General features: G+C 42.1%; 1 protein-coding gene across 1 annotated transcript; it reads left to right on the plus strand.

Annotated features, from left to right (window-relative positions):
- The first annotated feature begins 9,878 nt into the window (after window positions 1-9,878).
- On the plus strand, window positions 9,879-16,179 carry FAM240A (family with sequence similarity 240 member A). Its single transcript, XM_063113502.1, has 2 exons — window positions 9,879-10,033; window positions 16,089-16,179. Exons 1-2 carry the CDS (start codon window positions 9,891-9,893, stop codon window positions 16,177-16,179), a joined length of 234 nt encoding a protein of 77 aa, XP_062969572.1. The 5' UTR covers window positions 9,879-9,890.
- Window positions 16,180-23,086: the final 6,907 nt, after the last annotated feature.

Genomic DNA, 23,086 nt, shown 5'->3' on the forward strand with positions numbered 1-23,086 from the left:
GCAAAAAGGACCTTGCCCTAAACATCTCTCCCTCCTTCCCCCCTGTGACCACAAACCCTGAAACATGATAGAACATCTCAGGAACAGGTCCAAGTGAGCGACTTTGGCTAGGGAGACACAGAATCAGCCACAGCCAACCCCCACTCCCCCAAGAGAAATTTTATTCTGTCTTTGGAGGCTTCTTAAACTTCTCAGAGAAAGTCTGTGGAAAACATGGGTTAAGGGCACGGCCTTGTTCTATATAAGATACTGGGCTTCATTCTGTTTGACAAGACCTCTGTAGAAGTCTCTGTTCATTAAATAAATTAAAAACACAGAATGAAAATTTCAAAAGGTTACCAAAATTTAGTTGACCTGGGAAAATCGTAAATGTTTATCCTTTGAAGTAAACAAATTATGGAGGCTGTGGAATTCCATGCTAGTGGATTAGGTAGGTTTTTTTCAGATCACTTGTGAGCCCAAGGGGAGTACAAACACTTAAGCTTAATTTTATAAGCTTTTTCTTGGAGGACTTGCTAATGGCTTCAATAAAGTTTGAGGAATCTAATGTAACCAAAAAGGCTTTCCCAGCATTTAGCATGTCAGTCCAAAAAAAAATTTTTTTTTTCTTCAAGATAATCTTCCACTTATTAAATATTCAGTTTCACTGTGGATTTTTCTTTAAGAGGAAATGGATATTTTAAAACATACAGTAGCAATATTTTACTACCGTGTTTATCCTATCCTCTCTGCTGTGTATAACATTTACCAGCAAAAACAAGCAAAAAAAACAAACATTAAAAGTAAAATGGATATTTTTTAACCTTAAATACACTGCAGTGATATCAGTGCTGTCCGTCTAAGTGTTGCTGAAACTTGGAACCTAAGTCATAAGCATGCTCATTAGGGGCAAAGCAGGGTTCGATGACAACCTAAACTGTGCCTGTTCTCAGACAAAGGACCATCCCCGATGTTTAACACAAAGAATACAACATACTCCTTGAAATGGCGTTCAGGGCATTTTCAGTTGAGAAGCCCTCTTGGTTTGATGCCTTTTACTGGAAAAGTCACTGGTGACCAGTTCCTGCTCCCACTTGCAGAGGACTGAGCAGACTGTGAAATGTCATCACCCAGCTCTATCCGTGGATTAGCAGCTCCAAAGAACAACACGTCTGTCTAAGTCATACTGTAAGGTGACCCCAGAGTGTGACTCGTCACACCATCCAGGGTCCTTTATTCCCCAAGGGGTGGAGGACAGCTTTGCCTGATGACCCAAGGATTCATGTCACAGATAATCCGGAGCATGTTCTGAACATTAACTCTACTTCCAGCCAAGTCATGGCCCCTGCAGGGCCTGCCAGAGCAGGAGCTCCCCTGCCCTGGGGGTGGGCAGTGGGAGCAGGAGATGGGGACTAATTTTTCACCAGGAATGAGGCCACCACGTGCCTGGAAGGACATCTTATGATTCTGCTACTAATTTGGTGCATGTAACCTTGACAGGCTGGGGCATTTCTGTAAAGCCTCCACTCCGCATATAAAAGGTTGAGACCCGGAGGTTTGGGGACCAGGCAGTGGCCTTCGTGACCCACAGAGCTGAGGAAACGAGATTCACAATACTTGCAGTCCTCTACACCAGATCCACACAGCAGCAGATTCATCTCAAAGGTAAAGGAGGCTGAACTTGAGTGCGCCTGGGATGGATGTTTGTCTTACACTTCTGGGGGGAAGGGAGCTGTATATACTCCTTGTAAACCTGTCTTTTTCAGCTGCTGGGATTCATCTTTCGCTCTTCATCTTTCCCCTTCCTTGCATCTGCTTGGGAATGACAGAAATCTTAAAGGAGCTTTCCCATAATTTATATAATTAAGTGATGTATTCGAAACTACCTAAACGGTGAGAAAGCCAGCAATCAGTGCCAGCGTTCACTTAACAAGGCTCTGATTAGATGAAATACAATAAGAAAAACAGTGCGGAGATGCCAAAAGCCCAGAGGAACAAACGGCCTCAAGGAACGTTCAAATAGAGATGCTCCGCCACAGGTGGCTTCTCAGAAGACTGCCCCCTGAGGGGTGTGCCTCATTTGTGGTCTTCGTAATTCTGAAACAGAGCTTCTTAAACTGTGATATGCACATGAATCATCTGGCAAGCAGATTAAAGTGAAAATTTTGATTCAGATTTTGGTCTTGATGAATTCTGCATTTGTGCCAGCTCCCAGGTGATGCCGATGCTGCTGCTTCATGGGACAATTGGGTAGCAGGGTTCAGTGGTGTTTCGGCGACAGCAAATAATCTTTGAGACTTCGGTGACTGAATCCTACCAAATCAGCAAAAAGTCAAAATACATTTTACTAAAAACATTTCTGTTCTGTTTTTTTAATTTTTTTATCTTTATGTTAACATACAGTAAAAAAATGATTCTTCTGTGTGTGCTCAGTTCTGTGAATTTTACCACATATAGCTTCGTGTAACCACCACCACAATCAGGATACAGAAAACTTCCACCACCCCCTCCCAATTCCCTCATGCTATGCCTTTGTCGTCACACCCTCGCCCTACTTCTAACCCCAGGCAGTCATCACAGTTTTGTCTTTTTGAGAATGTCACATAAACGGAGGCATAGAGAATACATAGATTAGAGTGCAGGGTTGTAACACCAAGGTTAGGGTTTCAGATCCCCACACTGGCCAGCTGCTCAAAAAAAAAAAAAAAAAGAAGAAGACAGCATATAGCTAATCAGCTTCTTCCACTAAGCATAATGCCTTTGAGATTCATCTGAGTTACTGCGGGAATCAATTGTTTGTTCCTTTTTATTGCTGCACAATATTCTGTTGTATGGATGTTTGACAGTTTATCCATTCACCTATTGAAGGTTGTTTCCACTTTTTGACAATTACGAATAGAGCTCGCACAGGTGTGCAGGTTTTTGCTTGAACACAGGTTTATATATCTCTAGGCTAAATACTTAGGAGTGGGATTGCTAAGTAATAAGTAGGTATAAGTTTAACTTTATAAGAAAGTGTCAAATTTCTTTCCAGAATAATACTTGTACCATTTTGCATTCCTTCCAGCAATGTGGGAGAGTTCCGATTGTTCCACACTCACGCTGTCTAGCCCTTGGTATTGTCAACATTTTTTATTTTGGCCATTCTTACAGGAATGTAGTCATATCTCTACATGGTTTTAATTTGCATTTCCCTAATGGCTAATGATGCTTAACATCTTTTAATGTGCTTATTTGATATCTGTGTATCCTCTTTGGTGAAGTGTCTGTTCAAATGCTTTGCCTGTCTTTTAATTGGGTTGTTTGCTTTGTTATTGATGAGTTTTGAGAGTTTTTTGTATTTGTATATTCTGAACACAAGTCTTTTGTCATGTATGTGATTTGCAAATATTTACTTCTCAGTTTGTACCTTGTCTTTTCATTCTTTAACAGTCTTTTATATAACAAGTGTTTTTAATTTTGATGAAGCCCAATTTATTAATTTTTTTTTTTATGGATTGTGGTTTTGGTGTCATGTTGAAGAACTCTTTACCTAACCCCAAGCCATGCAATAAATCTGTTTTCTCCTAAAAGTTTTAAAGTTTTACACTTTATTATTTTGAGTTAATTTTTGTATAAGATGGAGTACCGTTTATTGAAAAAACTATCCTTTCTTGATTTGGTGGGTCTATTTCTGGACTTTATTTTGTTCTAGTGTTTGACATGTCTCTCCTTTTGCCAACACAATGTCTTCATTATTGTAACTTTATAGTAAGTCTTGAAATCAGGTAGTGTGATTTTATTAACTTTATTCTTCATTTTCAAAAATGTTCCAGCTCCTCTAGTCCCTTTGCTTTTACATATAAATTTTAGAATCAGTTTGTCTATATCTATTTAAAAATCCAGCTTGGATTCTGATTAGAGTTGCAATAAATCTATAGATTAATTCAGAGAGAACTAACATCTTTGCCATGTCAAGTCTTCCAGTTCATCAACATGATATATCTCTCCATTTAATGAAGTTTTCTTTTATTTCATCATCAGCATTTTGCAGTTTTTAGCAAACATATTTTGTATCCATTGCATTAGATTTATGCTTAAGTATTTCATTTTGGGAAGTTGTTGTATATGGTGTTATGTTCTTAATTTCAGTTTCCAATTGTTCTTTGCTGGTATATATTTTTGTGTATTGGTCTCATATCCTGCATCCTTGCTAAACTCACTAATCCTAGGAAATTTTTATGTTGTTTGTTTCATGTTCACTTGAAAAGAATATGTATTCTGCTATCATTGGGTAGAGCATTCTATAAATTACATTTAGATCTAGTTAGTCGATAATGTTGTTGAGTTTTTCTATATCTGTGATAATTTTCTCTCTACTACTTTCTCTCTACTAGTTCTTTTATTATCAAGGGAAGAGAAAAATGGAGCTGGCCGGTTAGCTGTTTGTTAGAGCGGGGTGTTAGAACACCAAGGTTAAGGGTTCGGATCCCCTTACCGGCCGGCCACACACACAAAAAAAAAAGCTTAAAAAGAGAAATGAAGTCTCCAACAATAACTGTGGATTTGTCTATTTCTCCTGCCAGTACTGCCAAATTTTGTTTATGAATTTTAAAGGTCTGGCAGCTTTCAGTATCTTTCTTCTTTTTCTCTGTTCTCAGCAGTTGGATTACAATGGGTCTGGGTATGAATTTCTTTGGATTTATCTTACTTGGGGTTTGCTCAACTTCTTGAATTTATAGATTTATGATTTATGTCTTTTGCCAAATTTGGAAAGTTTTAGGCATTATTTCTTCAACTATATTTTCCTGTACTTCAGTCTTTCTCCTCTCCCTCTGGAATTCCACAGACATGAAAATTAGGCTTTTTAGTATTGTCTCTCAGGTACCTGGAGCTTTGCCTTTTTCTCTCTCGTTCAGATTGGATTATTTCTATTGATAGTTCTTTTCCTCCATCATCTCCATTCTACTATGGTCTCATCTACTGAGATTTTTAAAAATTTTTATTTAGTGTATTTTTTAGTTCTAAAATTCCTATTTGGTTCTTCTTTATATTTCTGTTTCTTTGCTGAGACTTGCCCTTTTTCCATTTACTTTAAGAATGTTTGTAATTATTTCTTAGAGCATTTTTATAATAACTGTTTTCAGTTTTTGTCAGCTAATGACAACATCTGTATAATTTCTGCCCTGGCATCTGTCAATTGCTTTTCCCCATGCTGGCTGAGATTTTCTTGGCTCTTCATGTGCTGGGTAATTGTGAGTTCTAGCCTGGACATTTTGAATATTACGTTATTACAGCCAGGGCCTTGTTGACATCCTTTGGAAAATGTTGATATTTTTGTTTTAGTAGGCAATCCATGTGGTTAGGTTCAGGCCTCAAGTTCCAACCAATCTTCTGTGAGTTGAGGTTTCAAAGTCAGTTTTGTTTAGAAAGGCTTTGCAGGGCTGGCCGGTTAGCTCAGTTAGTTAGAGAACCGCTTTATAGCACCAAGGTCACAGGTTTGGATTCCCATACCAACCAGTAACCAAAAAAATAGAAAGACTTTGCAGTGCCATTCATGTATGTATGTGTGTGCCTCACAGGGCCATTCCAGAACCAACGGTGCCTGTTCCTCAATTCCATTCTAAAAGTCTTCGGTACACTGGTTGGGATCAGATCCATGCATGCACAGCTCAGAACTCATGAGCGATTTTGAAGGAGTCTTTTTCCTGAAGTCCACCCATCTCTGTGATATTCCTGGTACTTTCCAATTCTCTGGACTCCCCTTTTCAGTCTTTTGGCCAGAAATCTAGTTACACAGCTCTGCTGCACACTTCCTACAGCTGTATTTACATCTGGGCCAAGTGCAAAGAGAACAGAGAGAAAAAAGCCCCGAGGGTTAGCTCCACCCCATTAGGACCACAGCTCCTATAAGAGAGAGCAAGCTTCTCTGTCCTCAGAGTGTTGTGTCTTTGTGGGCCTGGCAGTCATTCAATTCTATTGCTGTTGCCTTGCCTCCCTCACCCCCGATCTCCTGGAAAAACAAGTGATTTCCCCCATTCTCTGAGCATTAGGAGTCTACTTTCTCCCTAGAATCAGAGGGTTTTTTGGAGCTCTCTCTGTCCATGTCCCACTTCTGGACTTCGTGTTGCCTTCTGTCTAAACTGGGGATACCAGAAAAACGGAAAATTTAGCACCTTTTTTTTTTTTTTTTAAAGATGACTGGTACAGGGATCTTAACCCTTGGCTTGGTGTTGTCAGCACCACGCTCTCCCAAGTGAGCCACGGGCTGGCCCGAAAATTTAGTGCCCTTTAATGGTAATTGGAATTCTAGTCTTCCCCAATCCACCCAGTACTATGTACTTTTCAAAGCCCTCACACAGCTACATCATGCATTCTGTTCAAGTTTTGGAGCTGCATTCTTTGCAGAGATAAGGCGGAGTGTGCTTCCTCCATCTTAACTGGAACCGGAACCCTTCTGTTCTATTTCAAGCCATAATCATAAGGAAAAAATTTTTAAGTGATAAACATATTTTTTTTTTAGCAGCTGGCCAGTACAGGATCTGAACCTTTGACATTAGTGTTATAACATGGTGCTTTAGACAACTGAACTAACCAGCCAGCCCTAAACATACTTTTAAAATGTTACAAATAATCACAAAATAGTTGCTCTTATGAGGTGCTGGATATGCGAGAAGCACACTGGCAGTATGCACAGGCAGCTGGTATATAAAGAACCACTCTAGCCAAGAGCCATAAGAATGATCAGTATAAGCCAAAACTCTTTTTAAAAAAACAACTCTCAGATCCCTCAATTTGAGTTTAATACTCTGAGTAACTTGAGACTTGAGACATTAAATTATTGGCACAGCACTGAGGCTCAGGAGCGACCAATGCGCCTTTGTTTCAGTGGGTTCACTAACATTAGCTGGTCCCTTGTGCAGCATAGATGCCTCACAGATGGTAAAAGTTCAACAAACTTTATTCAGCTGAGTTGATGTCTTGATACCCCTTCAGGCTGTAGTTCTTTTTAAGCTCTCTTTAGTTAATTATTTAACTAATTAAGTTTGTAAAGTGAAACTCATAATTGCCATTGAGGTTATGGCTTTTCCATGTCGGTGGTGATTGACCAGAAGTGGTAGTACTGTCAGCTGCCAGACTGAGTGGTTTTGGCTGGGGAGATACAGAGGAATGGAGCTATTTATTTATCAGGAACAGTCCCTTGGATTTCCAAAGGGCTTTGCAACTGTTGATAGTCTTCTCGCCACACTTCTGCAGGCGGAGCAGTGCTCCTCATTTCAGAAGCCAAATACTCATAGAAACACATGGTACCTGTGAAGGAATGGTCTTAACCCTAATGATAAGATGGTAATAGAGTCGCCCAGTAGGTTAGAGCCAGGGAACTTGGATGAATCTCTAGTCCAAAGACAGAAGAAACTTCTTCCTACCTTTACTGAAGCACAACTTGTATGTAACTAAATTCACCTGTTTTAAGTGCTCTTTAACCATCACTATAAACAAGATAGAGAACATTTTCATGACCCTAAGAAGTCACCCAGACCCCTTTGCAGTCAGTCCCCCTCCCCCATCCTGACCCCAGGCCAGCTCCCATCTGCTTCAGTCACTCTAGTTCTGCAGGACTCTGCACCATCCACTTCCCACACCCTGGTCATTCCTACCCACATGTAGGAATAACCTGCATGCCCCTTCCCCTAGGAAGCACCCCACATCCCTCAGACCAGGTCAGGGTGCTCACCTTTCCAGTGCCTGTCACATGAGGTGCCAGTGCCTGTGACGAGAGTCTGTATTCACCTCACTCCCTGTTACACCTGAAGTCACTGAGGGGGGACCCTGTCTTATCCCAGGGTCAGCCCTTGGGAGTGAGGGGAAATAAGGGTATTCGATATCTTCAATTCCCTCTTTCTGCCTTATTTGTATATTTTCCTAAAAGTATATTTCTGAAGTTGTCATTAATTTTGTTTCCTTGAAGCTACAAAATTGGTGATCGCAGCCTCTACAGTTCTGCTCATAGTGATGACTAAGAAGGCAATGTGTTTTGTCTAAAAGTTAAATGAATTTTTTCCTGAGAGAAGATCTTATTTGTTTTCACCAGCATTTTCCAGCAAAGCAGCTGGTTGGGCGGTAAAATAACGTGGTGGAGATGGCAGTGGAGGCGGATGCCTATCTTCACCCCAGCGGGAACTCTGTGGGAAAGCACAGTTCTTCCTTCTTGCGCGTGTGGGCGCCTCCCTATGAGTGGGCATGATGAAGCTCATCTCTGCAAGGACACAGGACAAAAGCTCTTCCCAAATGCTTCTCTGGGCTTGGTCTTGCATGGGACAATGTTCAACCTAAGAACAGACTTCTGCCCTGTCACCTAAGCATTCCTACACGGTGGCCAGCACACCAGGGTCAGAGATACATGAATCTCAGGCACATGCCCAAGACACCAAACACTCAACATTATGCATAAACAAAGAAAATTGACCCTTATTTAGGGCTGTTGATGACATTCTATTAGCTTCAGCTGATAATGTCCCTATGCCAGACAACAGTCTCAGAAAATCAGAGGGCCATCACTGAGCTCCTCAGTGATATTTACTCAGAAATTCATAAATTGCAAAACACTCACATTTATGATTGAATTTGATCTTCAGAGAAATTTTGAAGATAAGGAAACTGAGGCCAGGAGAATTTATGTGACAAGTGGAAACACAGATCTAGTAAACATCTGGCTCCAAACCCTTTCTCCTTCCACGCAGTCCCACTGACTCAGTCACTCTCTCTGAGAGAGCCGTTGCCCAGACCTTATGCTGAGTCCAGACCCACGTGTCCAGGTGGGCCTCCCTTTGGCTGTCGCCACCCAGGCAACTCACACTCCATCCCACCTGAGGATGCTCCCCACAGCCCTCCTCCCCTGGAGTCTCCCATCTGTGCACAGGCACGGCCAGGAGAGTCCCCACTGACACCCTCCCCTTCATGACCACATGGAGTTGACACCTCCAGAACCCCTTGCGGATCCACCCACTCCTCGTCATCCCTGCCCCTCTCGCCCCGGTCATAGCTTCTCCCTGGGCTCCTCCAGCAGCCCAGTGACGCCCCTTCCTGTATCCACTCCCCTCCAGTCCAATCCCCCAGAACATCTTGTAAATTGCTAGTGTGGACACACTGCTCCCCACAAAAAGCCCTTCTTCCCGTTGCCCTTGGGAACAGGTCCACACCCTCTCTGCGGGCAAGCCTTGCCCACTTCTCCAGTCCCCCTCTCCCCACCCTCTTCTGCAGGGGTCCCCCTTACCCCCCAGCAGACAGGAGCATCACCAGCTCCTGCTTTTGACCTGTTGCTGGGGCCACTGAGGTCCGGGCGTTAGGCAGAGGTTTTCATGTAAAAAAGTGAGCATCTTGAGTGTCTGACATGTGTAATTCCACACACTAGTGCCCGCATGTGCACACACACGTACACACACAACACACATGCATGCCCCTCAGAGCAGCTTGCTGCGGGTGTTTCAGACATTGGAACCGCTTCCTGTGACACACCCCTTTGGCAAAACTTTCAGAAGCACCAAGCCTGCCCTCACCAGTTATCGTTGTGGGACCACAGGCAAGTTCTGTAACTCCTCGAATGTCTCACCTGTAACATGATCAGTAGTTGATAAATCATTCTGCGAGGAGGAAGGACGGACAGGGGTACTCGCCTGTAGCTACCTGTCCGCGCATGCCTGTGCTGGGGCCTGCCACCCTGCACGTGGGACCTTCTGTGCGCACATCTCACTGTGCCGAGCACGAGAGCGGCGACCAGTGAGGTGACTATTGTCCCACTCACACGGGTTCTGTGGCTGGCTAGGGTGCCCCTCATGTACACGACGGGGTTTGGATTCAAACGGACACCTGCACCCCGCAGAGTCTGAGGGATGGTGTTTCACGCAGTCCGGCTGCTGCCTTCTTTTCCAGGGATGAACAGTCAGTACGCCCGCCGGGAGGTCTTCTGCCGGAACACCTGTCACGAGCTCAAACGCTTCTGGGAAAGGGAAATTGGCAAACAGACCTACTACCGAGAATCGGAGGAATACCGTCTGGGGCGAAGTGCACTGAGAAAGTATGTGACTTATCCCGGGTTTGTTTGTTTGTTTGTTTGTTGTTTGTTTGTTTGTTTGTTTGTTTTTCAATTAATTCACTTTTTAAAGTTGACTTTATTTTTTAGAGCAGTTTTAGGTTCACAGCAAAATTAAGCAGAAGGTACAAATAGGTCCTATATGCCCCTTGCCCCACCCCACACTCGGTCACCCCACCATCAACACCCTGCCCCAGAGTGGTGCATGTGACAGTCCATGGACCTTCACTGACAGATCACTATCACCTCGTTTATTTATTTTGTAAAAACAATTGATTTCCCCAGAAGAATGCCAGATGGGCATCTTAGAGGACGTAATTCTTACCTTTATAAACTGAAAAAACCTCTCTGTGACCTGTTCTAGCACATGAGGATTACACTAAATGGGGGAGGGGGGGACAAAAAATACATCTGTGAAAAGCAATCAAGCAGAGGGAACAGTGACCGATTCTCGGTGCTGGTTTGGGTGGAGACTCGGAGTGCCCTGCCTGGTTCCTGGAGGCGAGCTGGTGGGGCCCTGCCCTCAGGTGTGCATCCTTGTTCTGGAGGGGGGAGTGACAGCAGTCACTCATGTGAGCAGACAAGGGTCACATCACTGCAGAAACAGTGCCAGCTCACTGTTCTCACATACATGCTGCAGCTGTCCCTCACCACACAGTGAGGGACAGCCAGCTGTCTGTTCACTAAGGCCACAGCTGGTGTGTAGCAAGGGAGTGGGGGACAGGGTGTGCTGACCATATGGCAGGGCTGGTGATTCCACAGTTGCTGGAGGGGATGCTCCTTCACTGCTGCCTTCCAAAACCCCGTCCCGTGCCCTACAGTGGAACCAGCCTCTTCCACACATAGGCCCCTGCTCAGCCTTATTCCTGGCCACTGTCCTACCCACTGAAGTGTAGTGTTGGGGAGTCTTGTCAGGGATTCCCAGAGAAGCTGAGTTTCTGCCATCCTCGCCATCTTCCTTCCCCCCAGCCAGGTCACACAGCAGGCTGTGCACCGAGGCCACAGTGGATCCTGTCCCACGGTGTGTCCCCCCAAGGAGTGAGCGAAAGGCCTCAGGTGCAGAGAAAATGGCCTGAGGAAGACTGAGAAACCAAAGGCTCCAAGCGAGGCACAAGCTTGGGTGAACAAAACAGGCTCTGAAACAAATCATGCAGTTTGTTAAAACATTGAAAATGTAGATGTGCAGTACCTGTCTATGCATATAACAAAAGCCTGCAAAGAAACAAACTTTCTGGTTGGTGGGATGGCAGAAGACTAACTTATGTACCCTCCTCCCCCTCTTGTGAATTGAATCCAGTAGCCCAGCTCCACAGGGTCTCTGCTCCAACCACTACTCATGTTCTCCCTTCACAAAATGGAAAAGATGGTCCCAGATGATTAAGTTGTTAGGAGGCTTGAACATGAAAAGGTACCTATAGCACCCAGCATGGTGTCTGGCCCAAGGTCAGAGCTCAGGAATGTCAGTCTCCCTCCCTCTTCTGCACTCCCATTTAATCCAGGATCAAATATAGCAGCAACAAGATGCCAAAGGAAGACATCGCCTGGACGAGAAAAAAAGACGAAAAGAAAGTGGCAAGAGAGGACAGGCAAACACGGGACTGCAGTTAACAGCAGAGGCCCTCTGCAGCCAGGCTGCCTGCATTCAGCCCGTTAGGTCTCTGGGGTGAGCTACCAAATCTCCCTCTGTCTCAGTTTGCTCATTGGTATTTTTATCATAGAGAAACAGATGCTAAGAGAAGTAGGAGAGATGCTGGGGAGTTACTTTTATAGTGTGGAGCAGAGGGAGTGTGCCCTTGATCTTTTCTGCTCATTAGTAGATGAAACATCCCAGCTACTGATGTGCACAGGTGTGTGCACAGACATCCCCCACTTTGGAACTGGCCAGGGGCCCACACAGATGCTGTGGACTCCCATCTGCCCACTGCAGGTCTCAGTGTAACAGATCTGCAACATAACCAGCGTCATCTTAGACAAGCCCAAGTAAAAAATGGAGCCGTCCACCTCCTCCCCTCCCCTCCCCCATTCTCTTTTATAAGAAGCCTCGTGGTTTCGGAGAAAATGAAACTTTCAGCGTTTCCACATGCGCAGAACTCTCCATCCCCATGACCTAACTCAATCCCCATCCCGGAATTACATCACCCAGCTCTTGGCGCCAACATACCAATATAAGTTCCTACCACTCTAGGTTAGCTGCCCTCCATTTTCAGGGCAGCCCCGGGCTGCTCCCCACTTTGAGCGCGGCCCAGCAGATTCTTTTCCTTTAATAAAGCTTGAACAGTACCGGCATCTCAGCTCACTTTCAAGTGTTAGTTTCTGCAGCCCCGCAGGGTGCAGCTGTTCGCAGAGCTGGTGTGCAGACGTGCTGGCATGCTGGAGTTGCCCTGCTCCCCGGGTATCTAGCACTACACTTCCACTTGAAATCTTTCAGGGAAGGGAGAGTTGGGCAAACGGGGGACAATGAAGAAGAGCATTCTAGGTAGAAGAAATGGCATGTGCAAATGACCTGAGGCAGGGGAAGAGCTTGCCATCTTTGTGGAACGGAGAAACAGCCATTTTTATGTATTTCTTCTGTACTCCCCAAAGTCCCTACTATAGTGCTGGTGCTCAAGAAATGCATGATTGGCCAGATTCAGGAGAACCACGGAATTGTCGCTTGTCTTTGCTGCCTGCTTACTAAGAGCCAGGACTCTAAGCAGGCAAAGTGAAAAGAAAAAAAAAAGAAAAAGTACAATTTCCTTTCCTCCTCTCCATCTTTTCACAATCCAAGTAGTTCCATCAATTTTTTCTTTATATATTTTTAGGCTATTTTATTAGGTGAATAGATATTTAGAAGCATATTTTCATGGTGAAGTGAATCTTTTTTATTATTTGGCAGTGACTTTCTTTATCACTGATGATGCTTTTTTTATTTTAAAGTCTTTTTATTAGCTATTAATATAACCACATCAACTTTCTTTTCATTAGGATTTGCTTATACTTGTATATCTTTTTTTCATCTTTTTATTTTCAACTTATCTCTATCTTTACAATTTAGGTATGTATTTTTTAAACAATACACAGTTGGATTGAATGGTTTTCCAATCTGACACTTGTATTTTAGTCATTAATTGGTGAGTTTAGTCCTTTTACATTTATTAAACTTGACTTGTTCACACCATCTTAGTTACTTAGAGCATTTGGCTTATTTCCCTCTTTCTCTATTCCTTATTTTTTTCTTACTTTTTGGATTGATATCCATATCTTCTTAACAAAATAAGGAGTATTTCACTAGTTTCCTCTCTTATCTTTATCACTGTCTTCTTTTTACTTTCTTTGGGTTCATACTTTTGCAGAGAAGTTCCCAATTCTGATCAAGTCTAATTTAAAAAATTCTTTTATAGATTTTGCTTTTGGTGTATCTAAAAAACCTTTGCCTATCCCAAGGTCTCAAAGATTATCTTCTATGTTTTATTTCTAGAAACCTTGTGGTTTTAAGTTTTACATTTAGGTTAATAATCCATCTTGACTTAATTTTTTGATATAATGTGAGGTATATGGATTGAAGTTCACTTTTTTACGCATATATATCCAGTGTTTCCAATACCATTTGTTGAAAAGATTTTCCTTTCTCCACTGCATTGACTTTGTACTTTTGTTGAAAATCAATTACTTACATATATGTAGTATATTTTTGGACTCTCTATTCTGTTCCATTGATCTATTTGTCTATTGGCACCAATGTCACAGTCTTGATTACTTAGCTTTGTAATAATTCTTGAAGTCAGGTAGTGTAAGTCTTACAACTTTTTATTCTTTTTCTGTTGTTTTGGCTATTCTAGATCCTTTGCATTTCCATATAAATTTTAGTATCAGCTTATCAATTTCTATTATTTTAAAAAAGCATGGGCTAGCTGGGTAGCTCAGTTGGTTAGAGCACAGCCTTATAGCACCGAGGTCATGGGTTTCGATCCCTGTACCAGCCAGCCACCAAAAAAGCAAACAAACAAAAAAAGCCTGCTAGGTTTGATGGATGGAATTAAATCTATAGATTAATTTGAGGAGAATTGACATCCTAACAATATTTAGAGTCTCTGATATAAGAATACAATATATTTCTCCCTTTATTGAGGTCTACTTTAATATCTCTTAACACTGGTTTGCAGTTTTCAGTATACAGGTCATATACTTCTTTTGTCAGATTTATTCCTATTTCATATTTTGATGTTATAATTAATTTTTTAAATTTCAATTTTTTTTTTTTGGCCTCCTCCATGTGATAAAATTTTAATTTTTGATGTTTCTTTGATTTATGGGTTAGTTAGAATGGTGTTATTTAGTTTCAAAATATTTAGGAGATTTTTCAAACACCCTTTTATTATTGATTCTAACTTAATTATTGTGGTCTGAGAACATACTCTGTATGAATCAAATCCTTTTAAATTTATTGGGACTTGTTTTATGGCCCAGATTATTTTCTATATTGGTAAATATTCCATGTACACTTGAAAAGAATGTGTGTTCTGCTGTTGTTGCAGGGAATGTTCTATAAATGCCACTTATGTCAAGTTGGTTGACAAGTGTTGTTCAACTGTTCTAGGTCCTTACTCATTTCTTATCTACTTGTTTTATTGACTGTTGAAAGATGGGTACTGAAATCTCTGACTATAATTGCAGATTGTACAATTGTCTATTTCTCCTTGCAGTTTTATTATATTTTGCTTCATGTGTTTTGAAACTCTGTTAGTAGGTACCTAAATGTTTAGGATTGTTATATCCTCTTCATGAATTGATCTTTTTATTATAAAATGACCCTGTTTCTCTTTGGTAACATTCTTTGTTATGAACTCTACCTTGTCCGATATAAATATAACCACTCCAGCTTTCTTTGATTAGGACTAACATGGAATATTTTTCCACCCTTTTACTTTTAACCTATTTGTGTCTTCCCATTTAAAGTATTCTTGTAGGTGGCATATATTTAGATATTGCTTTTTTAACTAATTTGATAATCTTTGTATTCTAGTTGGATTGTTTATACCATTAACATTAATTGGTACATCTTGGTTTAAATCTACCATCTAGATTTAAACCAAAATTTGTCTATTTCTCTCATCTGTTCTTTAATTCGCTCTCATTTTTGCCTTCTTTTGGATCAACCAAATATTTTTTATGATAACATTTTCTCTCTTCTGTTGGCTTTTTAACCATAGCTCTTTGTGTTATTTTAGTGGTTGCTTAAAGATAAATAGTATACATCCTTAACTTATCACAGTCTACCTTCAGGAGGTATTTTATCATTTCTTGTGTAGTGTAAGAACCTTACAATGACATAGTCCCATTATTCCCCTCCTCCTGGCTCTTGTGCTACTGTACTCCCACATGTGTTATAACCCCCACAACACATCATTAACAGTTTTGCTTTCAACAGTTGATTATCTTTTAAAGATATTTAAATAGTAGGAAAAGAATTATTAGTATATACCCATAGTTGCTTTTCAGGTGCACTTTATTCCATTGTGTAGATCCAGATTTTTATCTGGTGTCATTTTTTTTCTGCTTAAAGGACTTCCTTTAACATGTATGTAGCAACAGTATGCAGGTGATGATTTCTTTCAGTTTTTGTGTAACATCTTTATTTCACCTCTGTTTTTGAAAGATAGCTTTGCTATGTAAAGAATTCTAGACTGACAGATTTACCCCCCTGACTTTAAAGATATTGCACCTTCATAGGAAAGTCCAGAGGATTAAGATTAGAATACCTTGAACAGAGGCTGGCCAGCTAGCTCAGTTGGTTAGAGGGCGGGGTCAAGGGTTTGCATCCCTGCACACGACAGCCACCAAAAACAAACCCCACAAAAATTAGAGAATACTTTGAACAAAAATGAGAGTTTGTTCACTCTCACTTATATGAATAAATAAATATACATAAACATAAATTTAAACTTTTAAGTCTTCTACATGCCCTTTAAATCCTGAGCGCGCGCGCGCACACACACACTTCCCTTAACCAACAGCCATGGAGACAAATGCTCCATCTGCGTGTGTTTTGTTTCTATTTCAGGCTCAGAGAAGAATGGAAGCAGAGACTGGAAACAAAGCTGAGGCTGCGGAACAATCCAGATGAGACTGAAAAGCAGGCAAATGTTGGCTGAGCTTCCTGTTTTGTTGATGCAAGAGGATGCAGAGCATTGAAATCACTCTGCTAGGAGAAGTCAATCCAAGTCCCCAAGCCCCTTTACCATACCAAATACCTCTCACACTGTTTCCCCACTGTGAGGGGATTTACCTGCAAATCCTTTCCCAGTGCTCAATGGAAGTTATTAGCCAACTCTATCCTCTCTAAATGGGGTCCAGGTTATTATCCCGAATGTCTCTAAAGATGAGCTTACTTAATATCAAAGCTCCATGCATCATACTTTATTTCCATATAATTATCTTCTGATTTTGATATCCAAATACAGGCATATCCTGGAGATATTGTGGGGCCAATTGCAGACCACCACAATAAAGTAAATAGTGCAATAATGCGAGTCACACAAATTTTTTGGTTTCCCAGTGCATATAGAAGCTGTTTATACTATACTATAATTTAAAAATTAAATTATAGTACCTTAATTTAAAAATATTTTATTGCTAAAAAATGCTAACAATCATCTGAGCCTTGAACGAGTGGTAATCTTTTTGCTGGTGGAAGGTCTTGCCTCGATGTTGATGGCTGCTGACTGATCAGGGTGGTGGCTGCTGAAGGGGTGGCAGTGGCAATTTCTTAAAATGAGACAGCAATGAAGTTTGCCACATTGATTGATTCTTCCTTTCACAAAAGATTTCTCTGTAGCCTGCAATGCTGTTTGTTAGCATTTTATCCACAGTAGAACTGTTCAAAATTGGAGTCAGTCCTTTCAAACCCTGCTACCGCTTTATCATCTAAGTTTATGTCATATTCTAAATCCTTCAGTTGTCATTTCCACAGGTTCACAGCATCTTCACCAGGAGTAGATTCCACCTCAAGAAACCACTTACTCAAAGCAGGGTTGCCACAAACCTTCAATTTGTAAAAAGGACAATATCTTTGAAGCACAGTAAAGCAAAGCACAATAAAACGAGGTGTGCCTGTATTTTAAGCACACCAGGGGGGATTCCAATCTTTACGGCCATACTTTAAACCTTGCACAGTAGTTTTGCTCCACTATTTCACCTAGAAAAGAGTTTCATGTAATCCTTTCTCCAAGAAATGCACCTATCTGCAGAAATAAAAATATTGTAAATAGTCGTTAAAATGAGGTTTGAAAATAAACTGATCTAATATTCTTTTTTCTTAGGAATTTAATTGGCTTTTCAAAAACATAGAACAATGGTTTACATAGAACCAATAAGATCAGAGTAGTTTTAATAAAACATTGTTGTCTTGCCATCCTTACTTCATTGCTTCATTTGAAATCTCCACAGGTTTGCAGTGGTTAGCTCTCTGTCAGCTCAGCCACAACACAGTGTTTACCACACAGATTCTGGGCTTTGAAATGTCACTGTCACTCCTTTGCCATCTCTCAGCTCCAGAAGCACCAGGATTGGTGCTTCTGAGGAGCAAACTGCACCTGGGCCTGGGACAATGAATGCTACCCAGCGGAAGGGAGCAGAGAGATGCACGGTGTGGAGTCCTGGGTACTTGTCAGTTATAAGTAGTGCCCGCAAGGTCTCATATACACAGGGGCCAGGCAAGCCCTGCCCCGTTGGTGAATGCAGCGCTCCAGTCCTCTAAATGGCCAGATGTGACATAAAGTGTTTCTGTCCACATCCCCAGGGAGCCCAAAAGGCTTCTTCAGGGCAGTGAAAGCCACCATGAGGCAAGAAAGGCTAGGGAGCATTTCTCCAGGTCCCACACTTAATATGATCCAGGGAACAGGGCTCAGAGCCCTCCCTCCCTCAATGGTCTCTTATTCAATCTGGTATTCAATTAGACTAAATAAATTATGAATTCTAGCTGGGGAAATTTGAGAGCTTTTTGTTGCAGGGGGAATTTCTGTTGGGTGTAGAAGGAAAATGGGATTTAAATAGAGAGAGAAGAGAAGCTCTAGCTTGCCATGCTAAGAGGCTCTCAGAGCAGAGTCCTGCCATCGTGAATTGCAAAGTGCTGCTGCTGGAATCTAATGCACTAGAATGAGGCAGGAAAGGTGAGTGAGGCAGGAAAGGTAAGAGAGGATTCCTCATTCACTTACTCATTTGCCATAGGCCAGGCACTGTGCTAGACACCCAGAGTACAGCAGAGGAGACCAGAGGCCCTGGCTCTGGAGACCACAGCCTAGTGAAGAAAGCTTCGAAGAAAAGGCAAGAAAGTGTGAGGGGAGTCAGCACTGGGAGCCACAGCAGGCCACAGTGCCCACACTGGCCCAGGGAAGGGTTTCTTAAGGACAAGCTGGGTAAGTCCAAGTACCATGATTAAGGTGCAGGTGCAAATTCAGGGTCGCAGGTCCCATGTGCCTTGAGGGAGTACATTCAGCAAAGTTAGAATAGGAGTGAGGAGAAGATCCAGCAAGAGCTGAATCTGCAGAAATCAACATATTGAGCCTTGTTGGCTGGTGGGTTTGAGCTTTTCCTGAGGGTGCAGGGGGCCCCCACAAGGGTGTTAGCCAGGTGAGTGCTGAAAGGTTGCCCAGCGCTGAGAGGCGGGAGGGCAGAGCTCAGAGGCCAGCCAGGAGCTTCTGCAGGTGCCTCCTGAGAGACCTCTGCACTCTGGTGGTAGGGGTTGGAAGGTAAGGTGGAGCACCATCCTGGAGGAGGGTAGATAGAGTCAGAATTGAATTAAATTAGGGGACACCCAGCTGGTGTCCGTGGGAGAATTGCTTGGTTGGTCAGCAGGGAGAAATCCCCACACATTTTCGTGACCAGAGGTGAAGCATGTTGTGTTAAGTGAAAGTATGTGAGAATAGGAAAAAACGATTTGTTTTTATTATGACATCTGTCTCAGAATCACTTTTGTCAGCAATTAAATAGTATTGTGTGCTCACTGGATAAAATATGTAGAGATCAGGAGAAGCTACTGGCAGGGGTAGCATGTTTCACAGGGACCAGGGAGCTGGTACTATTTGCTTTGAATCCATAAAGCATCTACTGTATGGTACAAAACATCCATACAATACAAATACACAAAAAGAGGTTTCTATTGCACATAATTTTAGCTAGATGACCTTAGTCAAATTATTTAAATGATCTAGGCTTCAATATCCTTATCTTTAAAATACTGTTAATAATAGCACCTTCCCCGTAAGTACAGTGCCTGACACATAGCAAGTTGTGATAGGCAGAATTCTAAGATAGCCCCCGATTCTCTCCCCAGTGTGTGTGCCCTGTATGACCCCCCAACCTGGGTGCCAGCAGACCTGGTGAATATGATGAGATATCACCCCCATAACTAGTCTACTTATAGATTGACTTTGTGTTAATCGAACAGAGATTATTCAGGTGGTCCTGACCTAATCAGGTGAGGCCTTAAAAGGAATCAAGCCTTTCCTGAAGACAGATTCATAGTGAGACGGTGATTAGAGAAAAAAACAAACACAGGTTCTCCCACTACACTCTCACAACACATTTCTGCCACCAGATGGGGTGTGGGGATTTCTCCCCACCAGCAAGCAAGCAATCAACTCTTTTCTGCAGTGAACTCCAGCTGGATATCATCTACCTCAATTCAGTTCTGACAATATCTACCTGGAGATAGCATCAGATCCCATAGGCTCAGTCCCTAAGACTTCCACCCCTCCTTCCACTTCAGAAGACAGTTGCAAGCCCCAGGTTATTTTACTTGTGCTTCTGACAGACTAGCTATAAATCGGGGTTCCCACAACCTCCTCCTCAAGTCCGCTTGACTTGCTGAGTGGCTCAAGAACTCAGGGAAACCTATTTATAATAAACAGTATTACAAAGAATATGGATGAAGAGGTGCATAGGGCAAGGTATGGGGGAAGAATTTATGGAGGCTTCATTACATAGGCATGATTGATTGATTAACTCATTGGCCACTGGTGAGCAACTTAACCTTCGGCCCCTCTCCCCTCCCCAGAAGTTGGTGGGGTAGGGCTGAAAGTCCTAACCCTCTAATCCTGCCTTGGTCTTTCCAGTGACCAGCCCCCATCCTGAAGCCACGTAGGGGCTGCCAGCCACCAGTCGACTCATTAGCATACAAAAAGACATCACTTTGGAGATTCTAAGGACCTTAGGAGTTGTTTGCCAGGAAACCTGGACAAAGACCAAACATATTTCACAATATCACAGAGGGCCTATGGAGGTAGTCCCCTGGCCAGGAACTAGGTGGCCTCTAAGAGCTCAGAGTGCTCCCCCATCTGACAGCCAGCAAGAGAGGGCCTCAGTCCTACAGCCACAAGGAACTGAATTCTGCCACAAACCACCTGAGCTTGAAAGAGGACCTTGCACTCCAGAAAGAAATGCAGCACAGCAAACACATTGATGACATCCTGAGACCTGGAGCAGAGGGGCAAGGGTGGCTGCACCTGCACATCTGCCCCACAGAAACCATGAGATAATAAAGCATGTTTTCTAAGCCACTAAGTTTGTGGTGGTGTTTTATGCAGCAATAGATAACTAATACATAAGTGCTTAATAAATATTAGGGATGATGATGATGATGATGATTAGGGGAAGCACTAGATACACTCAGGCACCTGGAAAATACCCTTATTCAAATGTACTTCCAACTCCTGCTATCTCCAAAACCTAGCAATTTAATCCATTACTTTGGATTGATAAATAACCTCTATAAAAATGCAAATACCCCCAAAGATAAACTAAATACTGCCTGCACACAAACCTCACAAGGCTCTGCCAGGGATTCTCTGTCACACAAACTCAGTTTTCTGGTCTCTAAAAGGCTTCAATTGTCTGGACAGCCTCCGAATCTTTCTAGCCTTGAAGTGCCATTGGTACTGGAACACCAAAGACTCCAAATCTTTGTCTGTATTCTATAGGGAGGGAAAAATATTTTTTTCTACCCATCTTAGGTTCATTAGCTGAAGCCCCTGTAACACAGACAGATTAAAAAGAGAAAAGCACGCAAATTTATTTAATACAGTCATCCCTTGATATCCATCAGAGATTGGTTCCAGGACCTCCTGCGGATACCGAAATCTATGGATGCTGAAGTCCCTGATATAAAATGGCAGTGTTTGCATATAACCTATGCACATCCTCCTGTATACTTCAAATCATCTCTAGATTACTTACACCTAATACAATATAAATGCTATGTAAATAGTTGTTGCACTATATTTTGTATTGTTGCATTGCTATTTGTTATTGTTGTTGTTATTGAATATTTTTGACCCACAGTTGGTTGAATCTGCAGATGTGGAATCCCTGGATACAGAGGGCTGACCGCATTTTTACATGACACAAGAGCCTTCATATGGAAATAAAGACCTGAAGAAATAATTAAACCTGAGTGTTTTTCATAGTAGATCTGATGAAGTGCAGATAGTTGTGGAGAAGTATGATAAGGAAAAGAGTATGATCTAATGGTACTAAAGTGAGGGAAACATCAAGGCCTGTTTCTTCAGACTCCTCTCTGTGTCTCTATGTCTCACAGAGAAGGATGTTCCTTTCCTCCAGGTATAGGGAGGGCACCTCTCTCATAAAGGTCTTATGACCTCTTGCTTCAGGGAAGGTCAGAAAATCCTTCCTAGGTTTTACAAACTGCTTCAGGGGAGATGGGTGGGGAAATGTCACAGAGACCTTCCTGTACACGCTGTTTCTCAAATTCCTTTAGCTTAAAATATTCAGTATGCGAAGATGCCACATTTCGGGGTTCTGAACCCCATCAGTAGTTCTTCCCATCTGTATATTAGTGGTGAGACAGGAGGTGCTCAGTTTCCAAGGGTTCAGGTTTCAGAACACTCCTCTGAGTTTCAGACCACTCCCCTGGGTCTCAAACCACTTCCCTAAGACTCAAGCTCCACCCCTGAGTCCTAAGCTACAGTGGCAGGTAGCACCAATTTTTGATACCAACACAGGGAGACTGAGACTACAGAGGACAGTTTTATGCAAATACAGTGGCTGAGCATGCTTAGTAGAGTTTATCCTGACATATAATCCTAATGGCCAAGCATGCTCAGGAAAGAAAATATTTATCCTTTGAATGACCTTCCACTGGAGGTGCTAGAGAGTATTTGAATATATTCAGTGCATGTGGTGGAATTTGACCAATGAGCATGCTCTAAAAGACCAACCGAGTGTGTGTAGGACTAGGTTACATAACTAGGAACAACCCCCTTAATCAAACATTCATTACATAGCAAAACTATAAAAGCTGAATCCTGGTAGAAGACGCTGCTGCTGCTCACTCTTCTAGAGCCAGCCCACACTTCACCTGAGGTGTGTATTTCTTTCTTTTTGTGTCAAACTTGCCTTTAGCAGACTGCTGTTCACTCTAGAGCCTGCCTGCACTTTGTCTGTGAATGTGTATTTCTTACTTTTGTATTAAACTTGGTGTGGGCCCTGCCCAGTCTCTGGAGCTTGGCTGTACGTCATCTGTGAAATCTGTATTTCTTATCTGTTACTTTAAACCTGTTCTCACTTTCTACTTTGACTCTGCTCTTGAATTCTTTCCTATGGCAGAGCCAAGAACCTGGTAAGGGGACAGGGTGGGTTGAGGCCAGCTATTGGGCCTCCCCAGACCCTCTCCTCTTTTATCAGTGGAACCAGGAACTCTTCTGGGTTGCTTTACATAGAACTTTCATTTAATCCTCATTATAACCACATAAGCAGGTATAATTATCATTATACCTTTTTTAATAGATGAGGAAACTGAGGCTTAGAAAAGTTAAGTAATATAATCCCAGAGTTAATTGTGAAAGAGCCAGAATTCAAAATCAGTTCTGACTTCAAAGCTAGTTCTCGTTCCAAAGCATGGTACCAGCTAATTAATGCCCATAAATTCTTGTTTTCAATGATTTCTGTCAACAGTAGTGTATTTTTATACAATTTTCAAATCCATATACAATATGATATACCTTTTTTTCCTTCTATTTTTGGAAGAATTTTATTTATTTATTT

Source organism: Cynocephalus volans, chromosome 11 (genome assembly GCF_027409185.1).
Source record: "Cynocephalus volans isolate mCynVol1 chromosome 11, mCynVol1.pri, whole genome shotgun sequence".
Taxonomy (NCBI): domain Eukaryota; kingdom Metazoa; phylum Chordata; class Mammalia; order Dermoptera; family Cynocephalidae; genus Cynocephalus; species Cynocephalus volans.

Bases quoted from the DNA above. Each gene is read 5' to 3' on its own strand.
- FAM240A (XM_063113502.1), top strand. From the start codon at position 9,891: ATGAACAGTCAGTACGCCCGCCGGGAGGTCTTCTGCCGGAACACCTGT. The intron at 10,034-16,088 runs GTATGTGACTTA...TTTCTATTTCAG, and splicing joins GGGCGAAGTGCACTGAGAAA to GCTCAGAGAAGAATGGAAGC.